This window comes from Aquila chrysaetos, chromosome 12 (assembly GCF_900496995.4).
Source record: "Aquila chrysaetos chrysaetos chromosome 12, bAquChr1.4, whole genome shotgun sequence".
Lineage (NCBI taxonomy): Eukaryota > Metazoa > Chordata > Aves > Accipitriformes > Accipitridae > Aquila > Aquila chrysaetos.
In genome coordinates this window covers 462,337-483,940 of record NC_044015.1, presented here as the reverse complement: position 1 = coordinate 483,940, position 21,604 = coordinate 462,337, and the positions used below count along the sequence as shown (strand labels likewise).

The window sequence follows — 21,604 nt, the reverse complement described above, 5'->3', positions numbered from 1 at the left end:
TGCCCCTGCTCGGCTGGCTGTCACCGTAGCCAGGCCCCACTAGCCACAGGAGGGAGGAACCAAGGGGATTTATTCTGCTGGCAGAGACCTGTCCGGGCTGTATCGCAGCCAGCCAGGCAGCTCCTGCCTCTGCCCTGTGCCGGTTGGCTCCGGTGCTGCCGGGGGGGCAGAATGGGGTGCTCCATGCCGGCAGCGGTGCGTGAGTGTGGGCAGCGTGGGGAGGCAGTGGGGATCCCCCATGTGCTGCCTGCCGTGCTGCTGGGCTGGCATCGGCTTTGCCGGGGCTTACAGGTGATGGAGCCGAGGCCAGAGCACCGGACAGCCAGGGCAGCACAGGAAGGCTGCCGAGCAGAGGGAGGGCTCTGTCACTCCCAGCGACAGCATGAATGCCCCCAGACGTGGTTCTTGCACCCGTGAAACAGCCGGAGGCAAGAGGCTGCGGGAAACCTCTGGGAAGGGATGAGAGGAGCCACAGCCCAGGCAGTGAGGGGAAATCGGGCCCATCCCCAGCATCCCTGTCCCCAGCATCCCCATCCCGGCCCCTTCCCACCTGTCGGGGTGCCGAGCACAGGTGCCAAGCGTCAGGGTGCCGGCCCCAGTCCCCATGCAGAGGGCAGAGGCGCCAGGCTGGTTGTTCACACAGTTTATTTGCTCGGTTCGGGTGTCTTACAAACAACGGGGAGGGCTGGGGGAGGGGGAAAAAACTTCAAACGGCTTCGGCACAAGTGAAAAGCACGGGAGCGCGGGAAGTGCACTTCAGCGGAGCCAGGCGGGGGGCGGCGGGGGCTGGCCGGGACAGGGCTGGGGTGCACGGCCGGGCTCCTCTGCCTGCTGATGCTCAGCCCCGGCCGGCCCCGGCCCCGCGGGGGCCTGATCCCGCTCCCTGCCGCTGCGGGGGCCGGATGGGGCCAGGGGTCAGCGATGGGTCCGAAGCCAACCGAGGGGCAGGGGGTGCTGAGGGTGGGAGGGGGCCCTGGCTTGGGGTCGGGGGGGGGGGGTGTTGCAGGACGTGGGGCGGGATGGGACGAGCGGTGCTGGCCCCCAGCGAGGGGGTGGCAGGAGGTGATGTGCATCCCCGTTGGGGACCTAGCCCTAACTCAGCCCCCCAGGATCAATGGGGCAGATGCCCTGCAGCATCCAGCCCCAGCCCCCCGCTCTGCAGCGATGGGGCTCCAGTGATGCCGGTCTGTGGGAGAGGCAGGAGAGGTTCCCCCTTCTCCCCCCCAGGGGTGCCAGCCCCGACCCCCTCCCCTCCCTTCCCCAGCTCTGCCTCTCCCAGAGGCTTTCAGCGCCCGGCCAGGGCTTGGGGCTGGGCTCCCCAGGGGAGGACTGGCATGGCAGCACCGCCAGCCCCCCGCAGTCCCCAACAGCCCCTGACCTCGGCCCCTGCCCCCTCCCCTATCCCTGCAGTGACTCCGTTGGGGGGAAAACTGCAGCCTGAGTGGTAACTGGGGGGCAACTGGGATGTCATGGGGGGGATCACTGCTCACACAAGAAAGGGGAGGGGGAAGGAAAGCGGGGGGGGGAGGGAAGGCATTGGGGGGCCGAGCCCCATCCGTGGCTGCTCTACCACCCACGTCCCCGTGGGCTGGGCAGCACGAGGGCTGCTCTGCACACACTTCGCCAGGGGCTCGGAGGATCCCTGGGGACTTGCTTGGCCGCGCTTGGCAGCAGGGACCCACTCGGATGAGGACCCCTGTGCTGGCTGGCTGGCAGCTGGGCCACGCTCCGTCCAGCTGCGCCCTGCCCAAAGGTCCCGTGTCCCCAGGGCGTGGGGACCGGGCACTGCCAGCCCGGCTGCAGCCAGCTCAGGGGCAGCCGACATGGGGCACCGGGCACCGAAAGCAACCCCGGCCCAGGGCTGGCACACGGGGGTCCGAGCCCCAGCATGTTTGGGACAGGGCTGGTGGGAGATGGCACCCCCCCCCCTCGATGGCAGCCCCCGTGCTGGGGTGAGGCAGGGCAGGACCGTGCCCCCGGGATGCCGGACCCGCAGGGTGGTGAGGTGGGCTCAGCGGGAGCCTCGTGCCCAACGCCTGTGAGATGTGTCAGCTGCTGTGGCAGAAGAACCCAGGGTTTGGGCAGGGCTCAGCACCCACGGGTGCCATCGTGGGGCCCCCCCACCCTCCCCGCCCTCCCTGCCTGCCCCAGCGGGTCTCAGTGGGGAGGAAACGCTGGTGCTGGTGGTGAAATCCCCGCTGAAGGGCTGGGGCGCAGGGTGGGGGGAGCAGGGAAGGCTGCTCGCAGTGCTGGCACGGACACGGTGTCCTGGGAACACCCTCCGTGGGACACCGGACCCCTGGCAGCTCCCAGTCCCGGTGCCTGGGGTGAACTGGGCTGCCCCGCTGCAGCCTGGGGCCCCAGAAAGTGGCTCTGCAAGGCTGCTGCCACCAGGCAGCAGAGGCAGGAGGGGGACGCGGTGCAGGGCCATCCTCCCACTGCTGCAAGGGGGCATGGGAGCTCCCACCCCATCCCCATCCCCACGGGACTGGGGCCCCCCAGCTCCCCTTCCCTCGCTGCCATCGCCACCCACGTCGCCCCAAGAGGACACAGGCAGCCGGCCACAGCGCCTCTCAACCAGTAGAGCCCAGTGACACCAGCATGGCAGCCGAGAGAGGGGAATGGCCCCGTGGGAGCCTGTGGCAGCCTGCAGCATCGGTACCTGGATGGTGTCAGCCGTCACCGCGAGCACCAGGGTGAGGAGCCCACTGTGAGCTCCCAACCGCAGTCGAGCATTGCAGAGGGGACGCTGCCCTCAACGCCCTTCCCTCGCCTGGACACGCTCCCTCCCGGAGGGGCTCACGGCTTGGGGAGCCCAGGGGCATGGGGACGAGGATGCAGGATGGAGCAGGGACATCCATGGGCAGCTGCGGGGGGACAGCCTAGGGCCTTTCCCTGCAGGAGAAGGGGACGATGGAGGTGTGGAGAGAGGGGCTGGCATGGGGCTGGCTCCGTGCCCACCACGGGCTGGGCCAAGCGTGGGTCCCACTGGCCACCGGCTCCCCGGGAGTCATCTACAGACGCAGCGGCGTCCTCCGATCCCCCAGCCCAGCCAGCTCCGTCCTCCGACAGCAGGTGGGAAATGCCGGTGAGAGGAGGGAAAGGCTCCGGCGTCGTCGGCAGGAGGGCTCCGGCGCAGGGTGAGGCCGGGCCGTGGGTGGGGGTGGGCGTGCCGTGGGACGAGGGGGTCTCTAATAAATATCACAGGCAGCGCTGGTGGGGTGCGGCGCGGGGCGGATGTCAGGCAGACGGGGCGAGCGGTGCCGCGGCCGCGGTTCGCTGCTGCCTGCTGCGGCTTTGCAGGCGCCGTGTTGGATCTCCCCGGTTCTGCAGAAAGAGGGTCCGTGTCCGGTGGGGGAGGGAGCCCGGCGTGCCGGGGCGGCGGGCCTGGCTAGCGGGGGCCGGGGTGGAGGGGGCTCGGCGGGGGCAGCCTGCTCCGGCGGCGGCGTGGCTCACATCACCGTGCAGCACTTGCAGCGCTGCTTCTTCACGTCCGTCTCCTGCTCGGCCTCCTTGGTGTCTGTGGCGTTGGCGCCCGGCTTCTGCCCGCCCGGACCCTCCTCTCCCAGCGGCTGGGCGGCCACGGGCTCCAGCGCGGTGCCATTGGGCGGTGCGTGGTCCTTGCGCGCCGGCTCCGGCTTGCTCTCGGCGTCCTCGATCACCACCAGCTCAGCCTTGATGGTGCCCTCCAGCCCCAGCACCTTCTTGGTCTCGTCCTCGTCCTCCACGTTCTGGTAGCCCATGAAGATCATGGTGACGGGCTGCTCCCGGCTCGGCTCCATCCCCTCGCCCGGCGGCAGCACCACGGTGCTTTCCCGCGGCTTGGCCTGCAGCCCCGTGATCTCCCGCCGCGGCGTTGGCTTCTGGCTGGCCGGGGCGCTGCCGGCCTCCTTGCCCACCTTGGCCGGGGCCTCCCGCCCGGCGGCTTCGCTCAGGGTGGCCTCGTCTGCCTTGTGCAGGAGCTCGTCGACCTCGGAGGAGCTGAGGGGGTGGGCCCCGTTCTGCAGGGCTCCATCCTCGGCGCTCACTGCGTGCACCACTGCGGGGACAAGAGGAGGGAGGGTGAGGGGGGCTTGGGCCGGGGGGCTCGGGCTGGGGGCACGAGTCGACCTGAAAAAGCTCCTGCTGGCACAACCCGCTCGGACCCGGCTCCCGTGTGGCTGGGGAGCAGCACCTTCCCCTCCCCAAAGGCCCTGGCACCAAGGCCAGGACCCCCCGGCAGCACCCCGACACCCCCTTTGGCTGGAGCTGCTGCCAGACCCCCCCCCCCCCCCAGCATTGCCTGTCCCCTGCCCAACACCAGACGGGGAGGCCGAAACAAAAGCACAACGCAAGGAGCCATTCCTGGCCCTTGGCACCTCAGAAGCCTCAGACGCGGCGAGCCCCGCAGGAGCCGCGGCCGTCTGCCAGGTCGCCGACAGCCTGCCAAGCGTGCCGTGGCGGGATGGCATCCGGCTGGCGCCTGGCTCGGCCAGGGCCAACGCGATGCTCCGCGGCAGATCGCTGCTGCCACCTGTAAGACCCCAGCGAGGGCTCGGCAGGTGCCGCCCCACCACGTCCCGCCGCGTCCCGCCGCGTCCCGCTGCCTGTGGCACCCGGTGGCTCCGTGCCCAGGAGGGGACGGGGCTCTTCCGCCACCGGCGCGCTTTGCACGGCTGCTTGCAGCGCTGGAGGCAACAGACGTGCGTCACGGTGAGAGCAGCCTCCGGCTCATCGCATTTTCCACTTGACCTGGGGCATCATGCGACGATCAGTGCAACAGCCTCAACAGCCAGTTGATGGAGTGATGGATGACAACCGGCCCAGGCAGGGCCGGCTCAGCCGGGACCAACGCACGGCTGCCCCGGGCCGACCGCTGCCGAGGCGGCTCCTCGGCCCATCCATGGAGCTGAGGGTCCCAGAGCAGCCGGGGGGCTGAGCCAGGTGGCTGGTGGAGGTGAAGGCCAGCGTGGCCCAGCATGGCCACGGCCACAGGGAGGGGGGTGTTGAACGGGACCGGCTGCCGGTGCAGCGCAGCTTCCTTGGAGAGGCGGTCGGTCCACTTGGCCACCGCAGTCCCCGGTAACGCGCCCCAGCTCTGTGGCTGGTCCTTGCCACCGACAACCACCCCTCGGGTGTCACCAGGCCCTTCGAAGCAGGTTGCCAGAGGTTCCCAAAAGCAGGGGCCACAGGCAGGGACCGGTCCATATTGCTGTGCCTCCTCTGCGCCCAGTGGCCACACTCTCCTCTGCCAGCCTGGGCACGTCGGGCCGACGTGGTGCTGGTGCCATGTTCCTTGCCTGCGGGACGGGTTCCCGAGTCTTGGACACGGCACATCCTCTTCTCTGCTCTCCAGCAGCGCAGGGTCACCATGATGTGCAAACCAGGGCTGGCCCATCAGGACTGTCTACACCATGCCGCCGGGACAGATCCCACGCCGGGCTGGCCAGGGCGCAGGATTGGGGCCGGCGAGGGGTTGCCCAGAGCCATCTCCCCTACAGAGCTGGCGAGGATGGCCGGGAGCGGCCCCAGCCCTTCCTAGCCCCGGCGCCCGCCGGGATGCTCGGGTGTCTGCTCCCTCGTCCCCTGCCCTTTGCTCCTGATGCCTCCGAGCGGTGCGGGACGGGCCGTACCTTTCAGCTCATCCTCGTACACTTTGACCCCCTGCAGACTGTGGTTCTGGGGGAGCATGGTGGTGCTGGACAGGACCTTGGTCTCCCCAGTCACTCTGTCCTTCTCCACCGTGATCTCCACTGAGTACATGGCTGGGACACAAAGAGGACAGCGCACATTACGGTGGCCCCGGCCCTCCCTAGCCCCTGCTCAGCGGCCAGCAGCGGGCAGGCGCATGGCGGCAGCGGTGCGGTGCAGTGCGGCGCGGTGCTCAGCGGCGTTAGCAAGGCAGCAGGCGGCAGCGAGGAGGAGTGAACAGCAGAGGCGGGCGCGACATCCTGGGCACAGCCCTCCTACCAGGACCCGCGGGGCCGTCGCCGTCCTGGCGCTGCCGGCATCGCCTTACCTCCACGGCTTCTGCGTCCCCCGGGGTTGGGGCCCAGCCAGGCGCTGGAGGCACCGGGGCAGGTGGTGCCGCGTCCGTCTGTCCGGCCGGTGAGCGGTGCCAGCCGCGGGGCCTGGGCTGGGAGCCAGGCTCATGCTTGCGGGAGGCGGCATCCCCCGTTGAGGGTGCTGGCCCTGGGACAGCCCCTCCGCTCCCGTGGGACGGGCGATCCTCGGCACCTCTCCTTCGGCTGCCGGCCGGTCCCTGCCGGCACCGGGGTTACCTCGGCCCGGCGGCACTTTGCTCCGAGGACCCCAAGACGGGCTCTGCCCAGCACCGGTGCCGCAGCCCGGTCTGAGCCATCCCCCCAAATCAGAGCAGACCCCTCCAGCAGCAGAGCTGGCCGCAGCCCCCCCAGTGCGGGCAGCTCAGCCCGGCGCACCCCTGCAAGCTCCCCGCCGGCAGCCAGCCACGGTGCTGTGAGCACTGGCGCGGGGTCAGCCATGCCGGCAGCCGATGCTCCTCTCCCTTGCCTGCGCTCCGAGAAGCCACAAACAGAGTGGGAGGCGAAGGATGAAACCGGAGCGGAGACATGGAACTGGGCAGGAGGGGAGGGCCCTGAACCACGAACCAGCCGCGGGGTGGAAGCGAAAACAAACCTTCTGATTGCAAATAACTGATGTTCTCTGCCTTGGGCTTGGAAAGCCATCGAGCGGTGGGGAGCAGCGGTGGCAGGGCTGCGAGGTGGGCAGCGAGCCGAGGGGTGGCGTGGAAGGGGAGGGGGAAGCGACCGGGAAGGAGCGCTCCTCCCGGGGAAGCGGGCACCTACCTGCCTTCATCATGTCAGTGCCTTCCACTGCCTTCATGGGGCTGCTGGAGACCTTCTTCTCGGCTGGGGACAGAGAGGAGAGGCGACCGCCTGAGCCAAAATAGTCGCCTGGTCATCCAGGCGCCCGTGGGACGGGCCCCAGGGAGGGCGACGTGTCTCCCCATGGCTGGCGCCTGGTTTGGGCTCTTCTGCCGCAGGGCACCACTGCCCGGGAGGGGACAGGGACATGGGACATGGGGATGGGGCTGCCCCAGCTCCCCCCACCCATCCGGACCCAGCGCCAGGGCAGCACGAGGGGGCAGCGGGTGCAGCCTCCCGAGAGCAGGAGCCGCGGCCGAGGCAGGGATCACCTACCCTTGACTGTGCCCAGGGGACTCTGCAAAACAGAAGGGAGAGGTTAGGAGCTGCTGCACACCCGCTGCCCGCACACCCACCACCTACGCACCCATCCCCACCGGGGCAAGGGACCCCCGGCCCGGCCCTGCTGGCACAGGATCGGCAGGGCAGGGGCTCCGAGGGCTACAGGGACACGTGGGGTGGCCAATCCACCCAGCTTGGCTGGGACCGGGGCCCACCGCAGCCGCGCCAGCACGCCGGTGCAACCCTGCAGCCGATCGGCAGCGGTTCCCCGCGCTCGGCCCCTCTGCCAGCGCAACCTGCCCACCGCCGTGCCGTCACCCCCGGCAGCTCCCTGCTCCGCGCTGGCAGCAAGAACCAGCTCTGGTCTAGCGGGGGCTGAGCAAGCGCCGAACCCCCAGGCAACCCCTCTCCCCGTTCACCCCTCCCGCAGCAGGCAGCCCTGCCTGCAGAGAGCGGCTGTGCCCACCTTCTGCATGTTGGGGACGGCCTCCGCCTTCTCCTCCTTGGCTGGCGACGCCACCGCCGCCAGGTTCTCCTTGGTGGAAGCCGCCGAGCTGCCGTTCTCCAGCGTCTCCAGCTCCTTCTCCAGCCTGCGGAGAGAGTCGGGGCTGAGAGGCCATGGGGAGCCGTGGTGCAGGCAGCCGCAGCAGACCTGCGAATGCGGGCCAGCAACATGGCGCAGGGGCGAGGCATAGGGACAGACAGACCAACCTCCGGCACGGCTGTCACCATCTCTTTGCAGGGGAAAAGCATGTGTTTGCTGGAACAAACCCAGGGGCTTCACCAGCGGGTGCTGCCCTCGTCCTTAACCCAGGCACCCGTCGGCCGCACACCTCCACCTGTCTCCATGGGGCGAGCGATGCTCAGGACGGTTGCAGCTCCGCAGCCACTGAGCGACTGGGGCGGCCGCTCGGCTGATGGGCTTGGCGCAAGTGGATGGAAGAAACCCCCCCTGTGGGCACCGAGCAGGGGGACTGACCCCACAGGGTTGTTCACTGTCCCCATGCAGTGACAACCGAGCCCACCACGCACTTGCCAGTGCCCTCGCTTGGTGGCATGGAGCAACGCCGATCCATCACCGTTCTGCTCCCACGTTTGTCACCCAAAGCGACAAACTGTTTGAGCTTCCCACAAGGACAACTGCCTGCTCCCAGCCAGCGAGCCTGGCCAAGAGCTGTGCCGGCAGCAGGGCCCCACCGGGACACGGCGGAGGTTTGGGGAGTCCCCACGGATTCATCTCCGTGTAAATTAGGGCGCCGGCACAGTGGCAGCACCCCCCGGCATGGCCCCCCCTTAACTCCCGTCTCCCCACGAGGCGCCGGTGCAGGAATGCACCGCACCATTAGACGGACACAAAGGCCCCTTCGTGCCTGACCCCTCTCTGCACCGATGCTTGGTAATTAACGGCACAGCCATGACTGATTGCATTCTTGCAGACCAGCTGGGCTGCTGGGACACCTCCGTGCTGGGGGTCCCGGCCCCCCCGCCCCGCCTTCAGCAGCCCAGGCAGGAGGGGGCTGGGCAGGGGCTGAGGCTTCTCCTCCCTCACCTCCCACCCTGCCCCTTTCCCAGGGGCTCAGCCACCGCAATGGGGACGGACACCCACGGGGAACCAGCCCCGTGTTTCCCTGCCCCTGCAATCAGGGGTGCTGGGCACTGAGCAGCCCCCCAGGGGGGGTCCAGCCCCCAGCCCAGCCCTGGTCCCTAGCCCCATGGCTCCCACCGATGCTCTACACAGCTTGTGGCTGCCGCAGCCCCGGGCAGAGCAGAGCTGGGGGTGTCCGTGCTCAGAGGGGCCGCAGGGCTGGATGGGCTCTGGGACCGGCTGCAGCCCGTGGACAAATGCCGGCAAGAACAGCTGAGCCCTGGCAGCGCCACGGAGGCACCTCCGCTCCCGGCAGCTCCGAGCTCCGGAGCGGATGCTCTCCTCCGAGCGGAGCCGCGTCTGAACTCGAGCGAGCGCAGCGACACGGCAGCGTGTCTTGTGCCACGTGCCTCGTGCCCAGCACGCGGGACTGAGCGGCATCTCGGCCTCCCATCTGCTCGGGGGGGTCTCTGGAGAGACTCGGGCACCCTGCAAGCACACCCCGGCCCCGCGCCATCCCCATTACCTCTGGATGGCTTCCTCCAGCTCCTTGGTCTTCACCTCATCCTCCTGCATCTGCTTCTTCATGGCCTCGTCCTCCTCGGAGGCTGAGGCCGGAGCTCCCTCCAGCAGCCATCTCTCCCGCAGAGCCTTGGACTGGGGAGCAGAGGGGGGTCACAGTCCTGCCACCACCACAGCGGGGGGGGGTCCCGGCACATCCCCAGCACAGAGGCAGCCCAGGGGTCCTGGGGGATCCTCACCTTGAGATGCTGCAGCTGCCGCCTGTCGTCCTCGAGCTGCCGCCTTTTGTTCTCGATCTCCGTCTGACGTTTCCGCTTCTCCTGGAGGGACGAGAGCGGCAGAGCCGGGGTCGGCGTGGGGAGGGGGCACCTCCCTCCCGGCCGGGGCAGCATCCCCAGAACAGGGAGGAGCAGGGAGCGGCGGGCGAGGGGCTCCCGGGGGGTCTGGCATGGGGACAGGAGCCATGCCTGGGGCTGCAAGACCGGCCTTGGGGACAGCCCACCGGGAACTCCCCAGCCCTGCGTCATGTCCCTGCCCTAACCGGGGGAAACTGAGGCACGGAGGGTGCAGAGAAATCCGGGCAGAGCCTGGAGCCTGTTCACCATCTCAAAACGTCACCTTCCCCTCGCCCGGCCCCACTGAGCGAGCTGCCAGCCCCCACGGCCTCTCCCCCGCCTCCCCCTCGCTGCACATCCTGGGGCCGGTCCAGATCATTTCAGCAGAGTCAGTCCCAGCCCGGGAAGCGTCACCCGCTTTCTTTTTCCTCTGGCCCAGAACAATTTGCCCTTTGTGTAGCGGAGATCGGCCAGCAGCGGGCCGGGCTGGGGAAGCTGGCAGCCCACGGCGGGCAGGGGAGCTGCTATGGGGCAGCGATGGGGTTTAAAATCAACCTAGTGCCCTGCTCTGTGCCGGGGAGGGCTGCCCAGTGTGGCCCCTGACTGCTCACTAATTAATATAATTACTAGGGCCCGTAGCAGGCAGGGCTGGATCGTGCACCATCCTCAGCCCTTCCCTGGGAAAGGATGAGGGGGGAATCATCACTCATTTCCCTCTCACTCGGGGCTCATCAAGGCGCTGCTTCATTAATTAAACCTCCCGGCTGCCCATTGCTCGTTCTGTCCTTGTTTCAGCAATGCAGCCAAGCCCTGCCGGATCCTGCACCCCGACCGTGGCCTGTCCCTGGGAAGAGCTGCCGCAGGGCAGGATGCCCTGGCACGGGCTCCCGCGAGTCCGTGTTTGGCTGCTAGAGACCCCCTGCCTGGGGGGCACCCACGCAGGCTCTCTGGCTCTTGCCCCTGCCTGCAGCCCTGGAGCAGCTTTCCAGGCCGGAGGCAGTAGCCGGGAAAGCGGCTGCACAGCCCCTGCGCCGGCACAGCCCCTGCGCCGGCACTCTCCTCCCCACTAGCGTCTGCCCCACATGCTGCAAGCGATGGCGCGGGGAGGTGGGGATGCCGGCTCAAGGTCCAGCGCGCTCGTCGTGCGCTCGCAGCACACAAGGGACTCACCGCGATGGCCTGCAGCCTCTCCTGCTGAAGGGTGCTGGCCTCCACAACCCTGCAAGAGAGCAGAGAGAAGCAGTGAAGAGTGCGGGCGGTGGGTGAATGGGGACATTGTGCCACCAGCGAACCGGACACAGCGCATGGACAAAGGCTGAACTCTTCCCTTCCGCCGGCTGCTTTCTCCCCTTCCCCTTGCCCCCCCTGGAGCCAAGCACCCCTCACCCACACAGCTCCTCCAGGCACCCCTTCGCCCCCCCTGCCCTGCCCAAATCCCCCACGAGAGGCACCTGGGGGTGACCCGGCGTGGCCGGACCCGCTCCTCCCGTGGCCGCGGCGCAGATGGAAATGGTGACCACGGAGGGGCTGGAGTGGGACGTTTCTGGCCACCCCTGCGGTTCAACCTGGCTCACACTTTCCATTCCAAGCCCATTTCTTGGCTGCTGACACCTTTCCTGGACAGTGACCTTTCCGGGCTGCGCGCACAGGCACACGCACACATACGTGCACAGACACACGGACGCACACAGATGCACGTGCACACACGGACACGCACAGACGCACACATTGCAACAGGCTCCGCTCCAGCTGGGCTTCATGCTCCCGGGCCCGGCACCCGCCTCCACAATGCAAACTGCCGTGGCCGTGCCCGGGGATGCTGCCGGCGGCGGCCACCTCACTGGCCCTGACGCAGCTCTCCTGGGTGCAGCCGGGCCCCGGGGTGCCGCGAGGTGGGGGTGCCTTGACCCCCCCCGCAGCCACGTGCTCATGCACCCGCCTTCCCACGTCGCGGCAGCATGAGTGCCCTGGACCAGCCCGACCGGCAGCGCAGCCCCACGGGGCCCGGCGAGAGCCCCCACGCCGCAAAGCATCAGGTGCAGGTTCAGCAGCCGGGAGTCGCAGAGCGGAGCTGAGGGCGGCTGCCCGGGGCCCAGCTGTGACGGGGGATGCTCCAGTGCCGCAGGGAGCCGGCTGGCTGCTTGCCAGATGATGCTAACGAAGTGCTTAGCTGTGACAGTAATTAGGGTGGGAGGCACGGAGGTATCATCAGGCGATGGATCATTGCCACTTGCTTCCCAGAGCAAGGGACAGGAGAGCCTGCGTGGGGGCAGCTGCGCAGGCAGCCGCTCTGGAGGAGACACCAGCATGGAGACACTGGTCCAGGCTCCGGTCCCCGCTCCCTGGCACCCGGGGCCATCCGTGCTGCTGCCCTGGGCGAGCAGGAGGGAGGAAACCCGGGCGGGGGGTCCACACGCCCCAGCCTGGAGTGAGGTCCGGCTCTGGCCCCTGCCTGTGGCTGTTCCTGCAGCTGGCAGATGCCGGGGCCGAGCGGGAGAGCTCTTGGACTTAATTTATGCAGGTGGTTAAGTGCACATCCATTTTTTGCAGCTCCCAGGAGCTCCTGCCCTGGCTGAGCGCATGGAGCCGGGATGGCTGATGCGCGGGGGGCCGGCGGGATGCCCCTGCACCTGCCTCTCTCCGGGTCCATCCCCGCACGCCCGGCCAGGGCCGGGGGCTTTGAAAGTGCAATTAAAACGAGACGCAGACAGTCCCTTCCCAGCGGGCAGGAGGGAGGGAGAGGAGCGGCCGCAGGGCCACCAGCAGTCCCAGCCCATGCGGGGCGGCGAGGGGCGAGGGGGGGACAGGGAGGAGCGGGCAGTGCCGTGTCCCTAGCACAGCGGGAAAAGCCATTAGCAAGGAGCGAGTGCCAGAAGCCCAGTCCCACCCTGGCCTCACCGCGGCTGCGTGCTTGGGGGGCACCCAGCGTCTTGGGGGCCACAGACCCGCCGACACAGGCTGAAGCCATCCCTGGCTTCATACGGCACCACCCACCACAGGAGGCGAGCCGAGGCCCAGGGAGGGCAGCCCCATGCCCGGCAGCCCCAGCCCAGCTCGGGGTGCCCATTTTGGAAGACAACACGCACTCCATGGTGCTACCCAGCACCCCGGGGCGGGGGGCACCGACCCCCCTCCCCAGGTTTCGCCCCATCCCTCCTCTCCCCCCACTGCTGCATCTTCTGCTCCCCTGGGGATGCAGGCTGGGCTCTGCAGATGGTCCAGGGCTGGGGGCGGCGTGGGCGGGAGATCTTCCCCATGCTCCCATTAAGGGCTTTTTCCAAAGATGGTTTTACACACGGGGTGGGCACGTGCTGCTGTGCCCCACACACAGTACATCCCTGGCCACACGTGCCAGCACGTGTGCCCTTGCACGAGTCCCCCACCAGCGGGGACAGCACACGCCTGTGCAAGAGCCGGGCTTTGCAGGAAATCGCATGGGCTCTGCCGGGGCGAAAGGACCCCCCACCTCCGCCTGCCGCCTCCTCGAAGCCGGCGATTAACCGAAAGCTGCTCAGAGCCGCCCTTCCTCCCCGCACCCCAGGATCCCCGCAGCGCGTGAAATCCAGGCCAGAAAAACAAAGCAGGGAAGGTGTCGCTTTTGTAGCGGTTATTTTTGTGCTGTTTGTGGCGACGCTGTGACTGTTTTGCACGCGCAGGCGCACACCCGCCGCTCGCAGCCTCCCGTGTGTCACGCCTGGCAGCCTGATGCCGCGCCCCGAACGGGAATTAAATAATTACAAACCCAAAGGAGTCAGAGTGTCTGCGAGTCCCTTTGCTGTCCCTGCTCTCTCTGCTGCCGCTCCCTGTCCGGCTGTGCGGGGTCTGAGACCAGCAGCACCCGGCACAGGGACAATGGGGGGGGGGGGGGCGAGGGGACAACCCCACTCCCTCCCTGGCTGTCCCAAACACCAGCTGCACCCCACAACCCCCCCACGGTAGGAGCCGTTCCCTCGCAGGGAGAGGGGCTGGGGACAGTGGGTTTCCCGAGGGAAACCTCCTCTGCCGACCTGCCGGGGCTGCGAGCGGGGTCTGCCCTTTCCCCAGCCCTGTGCCCATGCTCTCGCCTCGGCCCCGGACACGGGGGAACTTTCTTTCTCAGGAAGGACAGACCGAAAGCAGTTGCACAACTCGGAGGTGGAGCTGTGACAAGGGCGGCGATGGACCTGGCAGGCCCCCATGAGACACCCCCGGCACACAAGTGTGGGGGCTGTGGGGACGCAGGGCCCTGACGGGGGGGAGCACGGAGCCGGCATCGGGAGCAGCATCCACATCACGGCCCTACGCCCTGCCCCAGGCTCCAGCCCAAGGGGTGAAACCTCCCCTTCCCCCTCCAAACCAGCTAGGAACCCCCTGGAATTTGGGGCAGCTGGGACGGCTCTCTGCAGAGACAGATTATGTGCAAAAGTTGAAGGGAAGAACCGGCCGCCCGCCGCCCCCGCGCCCTGCCCCGAGCCAGGGCTGCCCGAGCGGCCGCGGGGCCAGGCTGGCACCAGCCCCACGGTGCCGGGGCTGCCCTTCGCCATGGGCACCTTCCTGCTCTGGGGCCAGGGGTCCCCCCGAGTCCAGCTCTCGGCACCCCAAGCTCGGAAGGCTTTGGACCAGGGCCTGTTTCTCTCCTGGATCTTTCCCCGTTCGATGGATCCAAACTTTTACAGCATTCCTGAAACGTTCTGTTCTGCTTTTCCTCCCTCCTCCATCCTCTTTATTTTCCATTATTCGCTACAGTCTCCGCATTCCCGGGTTGGACGCCAGGAATCTTCCTGGCCCAGGGAGAGACGCAAAACAGGCTGGATGCCCCTCGCTGCACCCTCCCGGCCCCAGCTCTGCCCACCCCCCCCCCCGCCCCAGCAGCCTGCGCACCCCAGCCCCACTGTGGGGCCCGACCCGAGCTACAGCCCTGGGGGGGGACACACATCCACGGCCGTCAGACCCTGGTGAGAGGCGGGGGGGGGGCAGAGCGGGGACCACCCTGGTCCCCCCCCGCTCCCTGCCCGCTGGGACAGGGCGACGAGATGGAAGGCCGGTGGAGGGGTCCCAGGCCCCCAGCCAGCCCCCCCGGCTCCCGCCGGATCCGGGGCGGGGGGGAGGCCCCAGCCCCTCCCCACGCCGCGGCGCAACCCAGGGCAGCCGGTCCCCGCCGCCGTCCTGCTCTTCCTCCGCCGTCCACCGCGGGGGCGGTGCCGGCAGCCCCGGGCCGGTACCGATGGGGCCCCGCAGCCTCCGGCCCCGGTGACCGACGGCTCCGCCGCGCCGGGAGGCGGTTCCCTGGCAACGGCGCCATGGCAACGGCGCCATGGCAACGGGGCGAGCCGCCGGGAGGGGGGGATGCGCGGGGCGGGGAACCGAGGGGGCCCCCCGGGCCCGGGCGGCCCCCGGCGCTCGGAGCGCCGCTCCGCAGTCTGCGGCATCTCCCCGGGGCCGGCGGCCCCGGCGGGCCGAGGCCTCGGCGTCGCCAGAGCCTCGCCGCGGGTTTCGGCCGCGCCAGCGAGAGCTCCGGGTCCGTCCCGGGTGCCGGGGAGGGGCGGCGAGGCGAGCCCGGGGCCACCGAGCCCGGGGCCACCGAGGCCCTCAGGCACCGCCAGCCCAGAAAGGAAACCCACGGTGAGCCCTTCCTCCCCACCTCATTTCACCCGGTCTCACGAGCTCCGGTTAACAGGCTCATGCTTTGCCGCCCGGCGTCCGCTGCGCGCGTGTCCCAGCTCAGCCCGTGCCGGGGCTGCTCCTCGAGCTGTTTCCGGATGCACCGCGTGGCAGGGAGAGCCACGGGCCGTGGCGCAGGAGACGAGGTCGAAAGGACCGGGGACGCGGGCGGCACCGGGGGATGGCGCCCCGGGAACTCCCACCTGCGAAGGCAGCAACCCCTGGACCCACGGACGGATCCACACACACGTGTGAGCACGCACGCGCCCCGTGCACGTACCCGCGCTCTCCCTTGGCTCTCCAGCTCTTTCCAGCCCTGCTGATGCTGCCGTTTCCTACCATCACAAGGGAAGCCCGTGACCTTTTGTCTCCTCCCCGCCTGACATGAAACAATAATGTTTATTTGCCTTCCTCTGTTTTTTCCCATTAGCTCATCCAAATGTGCGAAGAGCCGTTTCAAGCTGCTCCTCCACTCCCCTGACCTCCACTCCCTTTCCACTCGCTCAGCTCCAAGCCTGGGGGAAGGCAGGGAGAGAGCCCTGCACTGGAACACCGTCGCCCAGGCCCCCGTACCGACACTGGCTGGCTACAACCCTGGGGAGATGGGGGGGATGCGGGGTTCAGAGCCTGTGTAAACGGCAGCACCGGTGGCAACTGAGGGCCCGGCACTGATTTACACCGCCATTCCCATGCCAAGAGCTGGGCCCCTCAGCCGGGTCCGGAGTGAGGCTGCCATGGGGAGCAACGCCTGCGGGGATTCTCCAAAGCCTCCATCACGAAGCCATTAGCAGCGGGGCCGCTATCGAACGCCCTCGTTGGCAGCGGGTGCGGAGGGGAGGGGGCCGCAGCAGCCCGGGGGGCCAGCACTCATCGACCGCAATGGCAAATAAATCGGTGGCCAGCGGCTCGGGCGAGGATGGCCAGAAAGCTGTGCTGCTGAGGAGCCGAGTGCCAGTGCGGCTCGGCACAGGGACCGACCCGCCTGCTCAGGTCCTGGTGACACGGGGGCTACTCCTGCCCTGCCCCACGGAGCTGGCTGCCTCCACCCCGCAGCCGGCTGCATTGCCGCAGCGCTCAGTCCCGCTCCTTCCCTCTCCGTGAGCCATGCCTTCCCCACGCTGCCTGCGCAGCCCCATCCAACGCTGCTGCCCTGGGAGGAGATGGGGATGGGGGGGAGATGGGGGGAGGCGGGAGGAGGAGATGGCAGCCCCAGGCTCCTGAAAACGCAGGATGCATTAGAGCAAGCAGAGCTGCCTGATTGATTCTTCGGGCTGAGACGTGGGCTGGGAGTGCCAGGAGAAAATGGATCCCATGAATATTTGATGAACAGAGGCTTGGGGAGGGAGTTTGATTGGAAAATTACAGATCTTTCAAACAATGGTTCAAGTGCCCTCCAAACACTTGGGTTTCCAGCTCCCTTCCAGTTAGAGGAGCAAGGCTCCACCAGGAAACTCCCCCACGATTTATGAATGAGAGTGGAGCTGGCCTCTCCCCATGCCTGGGAGCACTGACCGGCTGGGACAGGCAGGCCCAGCGCCGGTCCGGGACACGGCGCCTGGCTCCCCGCCGCCTCAGGGTGGCCCCGGCCGCGTCACTTGGTCCCCGGGTTCCCATTCACACGAGGCAGCGTGGCTTTCCCACACCAACGCCATGAACACAGGCACACATGAAGCTCCAAGGAGCCGGCAGGAACGTGGCTCCCGCCCGGACTCCTGGCAGGGGCACCCCGTGAGCCCCAGGCACCCCTGGGGAGCTCGGTCCTCAGCGCCGAGCCAAGGGGCTGGGCTCAGCCCACGTCCAGCCATGCTCCACCAGGAAACACCTGGCTGGGGCAGGATCCGCCCCGGCTCCTCTCTCTCCTCCCGGGCTGCTGCAGGGCTCATCCTCAACCCTGAGAGCAGCTTCTGTCTGGGGCCCGGGGGCTCGCTCGCCTCTGGATGGAGTAAAGACAGACTCGGGAAACCGGGCTCCTGCGCACGCCTCTGCCTCCAGCCCCGAGCTCTGTGCCTCCACCCAACCCGGCCCCAGCGCACGTCGCCTCCCCAGCTTTCCTCCCGGCCCTTCCTCGACGCCGTCACCTCCACCGCTGGAGACGAGCCCACGCCACAGCCCGGCCGAGTCCCGGCACGGCACAGACCGCACGAACCACCAACCCCGCTTGGGGAAAGGGGCTGTTTCTGGCCAGGAAGTGGGAACACCAACACTGACAGCTTCCCAGGAAACCCGCTCGGTTCCTGCCCAGCCACGCAGGTCCGGCCGAGAGGCCCCGTCCCACGGCGGTGGCCAAACTCTGAACCCCGAGATCCACCAGCCCCGAGCAGGGCTGGGGTGCCATTGTGCGGCCATCTGCGGCGGAGCTTTATGGCCTCCTTCGGGAGAGCTGGGAAGGGTGACGGTGCCGTCCCCTTGGCTGCACACAGGGACAGGGACAGACCCAACTCCCTCTGGCTCCCTGCAGCTGGCCAGGAGGCAGCGACAGTCCAGCCGGGGGAGCATCAGCTGGGTTTCGCTTCTCCCCAGAGGCTGGCGGAGAGCAGGGTCCCAAGTCCCTTCCCAAAGGGCTCCCAGGTTATTCCTCAGGCAGAAATCTCCCTCCTTCCCCTGGGTGCGACTGTCGGCTTTGGATCAGGGATGGGCAGGGTCGGGAGGGCAGGACCAGGAGAGCCCCTGCTCCGAGGAGACCCCAGACCCAGAGGGGAGAGCAGCGACCTGCTGAGACAAACTACTGGAGCAGCCAGATGTGGACACGCAAAATCTCCAGCTTCTCAAGAGCATCAACGGCAGTGGGAGCAGAGGACCGACGAGCAGCACCGACGGGACCAGCACAGCCTTTACAAGAGCTGGAAGCTTTCAGCCAAACGTCCCTGGGCACCAGTGGCTCACGGCAGCCAGGACCCTCCTCCAGCCGCTGCCAGTGCCAAGGCAAAGCAGGAGCCAAACCAAGGCCAGCAGCATGCTCCCCAGCACCCATTATCTGCCGCAGAGCCAGGCCGATGTAAAGGGAGCACCTTGCTGTGTCCCCAGCCACCCTGGGACTCTCCTAAACCTCTGGCCCCACGTCCAGGCTCTGGATTTGAGGGAGCAGGACTGACCCGGTGAGACCCGGGGCAGGGGCACCGGAGCTGCAGGTCCCCCTGTAAACCTGGACCCACCCAGCAGAGCACGACTGGGCATTTTAACCACCAACTTTTGCACATTTATTCCAGCCTAAAAGCTCAGGAGCCTCCTCCCAAAGAGCTGTAGCTGGCTGAGTGGCCAGGGGGGCTGCCCATGCAGAAGCCGCGCATGGCCCTGTTTTGCTTTTTGGCTGCACCCCGCACCCGCAGACAGGACTGCAGGGAAGATGCTGCTCCCACAGCTCCAGTGGGGCGAGCCCCTGTCCCAGGTCACTTGTAGGGCTTCACTCAAAAGGAAGAGCCATCGGCAGGTCCAGCATACAGAGCTGGTGGGAGGAAAGCCCCCGCACCCCTCCATGGGCTCCTCGGCCCTTGCTGGGAGGGTCTGTCCAAAGCCTTGGCTGCTGGAGGAGCTCGAGGGAGAGCAGAGTGGGGTGAAAGGCAGCGTGCGGAGGCCGGGGGAAGGAGCCGCCATCCTGCCTGACACCCCTGCTTCAACCCCAGCCCTTGATGCCTCTGCCCCGGGAGACCCCACGCCTGGTCCCTGCAGCTCCTCATCCTGCTCCCCAGGGCACATTGCGCGTCTTGGTTCTGCCCTTTCCCTCACTGCCTTTTGGCAAACCACGCACATGTTGTCCTCCCCAAAGAGGCACTTTTCTGAAGGGACCGACGCACCGAGGAGCTGCCCAAAGCCGCAGACCTGCCTTGGCAAGCTCTCGCACCACAAAGCCTCCGGCCTCCCCAGTGACAAGGGGAGCCGCTCTGCTTCCCCCACCCCACAGACGCTGCGCCCCAGCCTCCAAAACGTCCCCAGGCCTCCCACGCTGCTCTCAGCTCTGAGCCAGCCAGAGCCCACACTGACCCCAGGAAACCACCACCCTGTCCCTCGCCAGCACCCCACAGCTCCATGGGGGTCCGCAGGTGGGAGGCAGACAGCAGCGAGCGGGACCTGTTGAGCACCCAGCATCTTGCTAGCAGACGGCCAGTCAGTCGGTGCAAGGCGAGGCGCCCGTGAGGAGCGGAGGGTAGCGGAGCTGACCGGGGGCTGGCTGGATGCCCCCGGGAAGCTCCCAGTGCTAAACCTTGGAGATGCTGGGGGGGACCCTTGTTTGCCATGGTGGGGACCAGAGCCACAGGAGGGAAGGAAAGGGCTGGGTGAGACAGGGCCAGCTGAGGCGGCTGCTGTCACTGGTACCCGGCACATCGAGCAGCCGACCAGCCTCATGTCCTCCCAGCACCAGCACACTGCAGGCGGGAGCTGCCGGCGTCACCGGGGGGTAAAACCAGTGCGATGGTCCCCAGCTACCGGCCTCCACCTGCTCCTTCCTTCCCCCATCCGCCCGCAAAGCCCCATGCCCGGCTCTGAGCACTCCTGCAGGCACCGACGGACCGTGCAGGGCCCCACCGCAGCACACAAAGGATAAGGCCGGGGCCGGAGCACGTCCCTCCAGCGGGACCCGGCACACGAGGATCCCCCCGTCACAGCCGGGTCCCTCAGCAGAGAGCTGGGGGTGCGTGCGCAGGGAGGGGTCCACGGCTCACAGCCACCCACTCACCCCAGCCACACGCAGCAGCAACAACAGGTTCAAAACACAAAAATAAACGCCCTTCCCACCCCCCCTCTTCCCGCACCGCTGACAGCAGAGACTCGCCCCCCGCAGCCCCCGTGCCCGCTCCCGGGCCTCCGCCGCTGCACCCCGCGCTGGCGCCTCGGCACCCCACAGCAGGGCAGGGACCCAGGGAGGGGCAGCACCTGCTGAGCAGCATCAGGGGGACGGGAGGCCCCGGTATCGGGGCCCCGAGCCCCAGCATTGGGGGGATGCAAGCCCCCAGCATTGGGGTCCTGAGCCCCAGCATCTGGGGGGATGTGAGCCCCCTGTTTTGGGGTCACGAGTTCTGGCATCGGGGGGATGCGAGCCCCCGGTTTTGGGGTCCCAAGCCTCGGCATCGGGGGGATGCGAGCCCCCGGTACTGGGGTCCTGAGTCCCCGGGATCAGGGGGATGCAAGCCCTGGGTTTTAGGGTCTCAAGCTCCGGCACCGGGGGGGATATGAGCCCCCCGGTATGGCTCCGTGAGGCCGCGGTGTGGGGCTCCCGCAGCACCGGTGCGGGGGTCCCGAGCCTCGGCACCCGGGGGACCACCCCCCCCCGGTACTGCGGTGTTCAACCGGCGGCACGGCGCGGGGGGGGGGCCGCGGCCCGGTGCCGGGGTCCCGCGCCCCACGGCGGCGGCGGCGCGGCCGGATCCGGTACTCACTCCATTTTCCAGGCGGGCTGGGCGGCCGGCGGAGGAGGCGGCGGCGGCGGCGGCTCCGGCGGGGTCGGGCCGGTCGAGGCGCGGCGGAGCGGGGCCGGCGGCCGCCGGCGTCCCGGCGCTCAGGGCCCGGCGGGCGGCGGCATCCCCGGCGGGGCTGCGGGATGCGCAGGGATGTCGGGGCCGCGCCGGTGCTCCCGCCTCCCGCGCCGCCCGCACAGCTCCGTCTGCCGGGCGCGGCCCGCCACTGCCGCCGCCCCTCACCCGGCCTCGGGGCGCGGCGCTCCCCGCCCGCCGCTGCCGGCGTCCCCGGGGCTGCGGCTGCTGCTGGGGTGCGGCGGGGGGGGGACGGACGGGACCCAAAGCGGGTCCCGGCTGCGCGGTGCCCGGAGCGGGGCAGGCTGGAGGGGCTGCGGGCGCTGCCGGCTCCTTGCCGCGGGTAGCGCGGGCGGGACGAGTCGTCGTCCCCCCCCAAACTCGTGCTGCCCCAGGAGGGTCCCCAGGCCGGGCAATGCCCCGGCCAAAGGCCACGCTCATCGCTCCCACCGCGCCAGGGCCTCCGCGTGCCCGGCACGCAGCCCTGACGGTGCAAAGGGCGGCGGGGGAGAGGATGGAGAAGGGGGGAGCCCAGGCTGCGAGTCCCCCCTCGCCGGTCCTCCGTTTCCCAACGCAACGGTCGTGTTGGGCAAACGCTGGCAAACTGACACAGGAAGCCCAGAGCCAACCTCCGACCACCGCGCCGTTAGGAAATCTGCCTGCTGCTGGGGTGAGAGCTCCGCGATCCGGCCTGGAGCAAGCCCGGCTCTGCAGCGAGGGTCGCCCTGGCAGTGGGGCCCCCGTCCCCCCACCCCGGTACACCCTGCGTGCAGCCTTTCTTGCACGCCAGAGGGGATGCAGACCAAGGTGGGGGGCAAACTGCTCCTCTGCCCGCAGCACCATCCCAGAGCCAGGCAGTCTCTGGAGGGGCCGAAAGATGCATCGGGTCCG

At 68.7% G+C, this 21,604-nt stretch overlaps 1 protein-coding gene across 7 annotated transcripts; it reads right to left on the bottom strand.

Moving 5' to 3' along the window:
• Nucleotides 1–628: 628 nt before the first annotated feature.
• Nucleotides 629–20,849, bottom strand: PALM (paralemmin). Of its 7 annotated transcripts, none has more exons than XM_030033204.1 (9): nucleotides 20,621–20,849; nucleotides 10,779–10,827; nucleotides 9,513–9,593; nucleotides 9,278–9,408; nucleotides 7,633–7,756; nucleotides 7,161–7,182; nucleotides 6,807–6,896; nucleotides 5,613–5,744; nucleotides 629–4,039 (listed from the first exon to the last, which is right to left on the bottom strand). In XM_030033204.1, exons 1-9 carry the CDS (start codon nucleotides 20,623–20,625, stop codon nucleotides 3,453–3,455), a joined length of 1,221 nt encoding a protein of 406 aa, XP_029889064.1. In that variant the 5' UTR covers nucleotides 20,626–20,849; the 3' UTR covers nucleotides 629–3,452. The 7 variants fall into 7 exon arrangements, with proteins under 7 accessions (XP_029889064.1, XP_029889063.1, XP_029889065.1 ...); XM_030033203.1 differs by lacking the exon at nucleotides 20,621–20,849 and adding an exon at nucleotides 15,529–15,605; XM_030033205.1 differs by lacking the exon at nucleotides 20,621–20,849 and adding an exon at nucleotides 15,229–15,464.
• Between the last annotated feature and the right edge of the window lie 755 nt (nucleotides 20,850–21,604).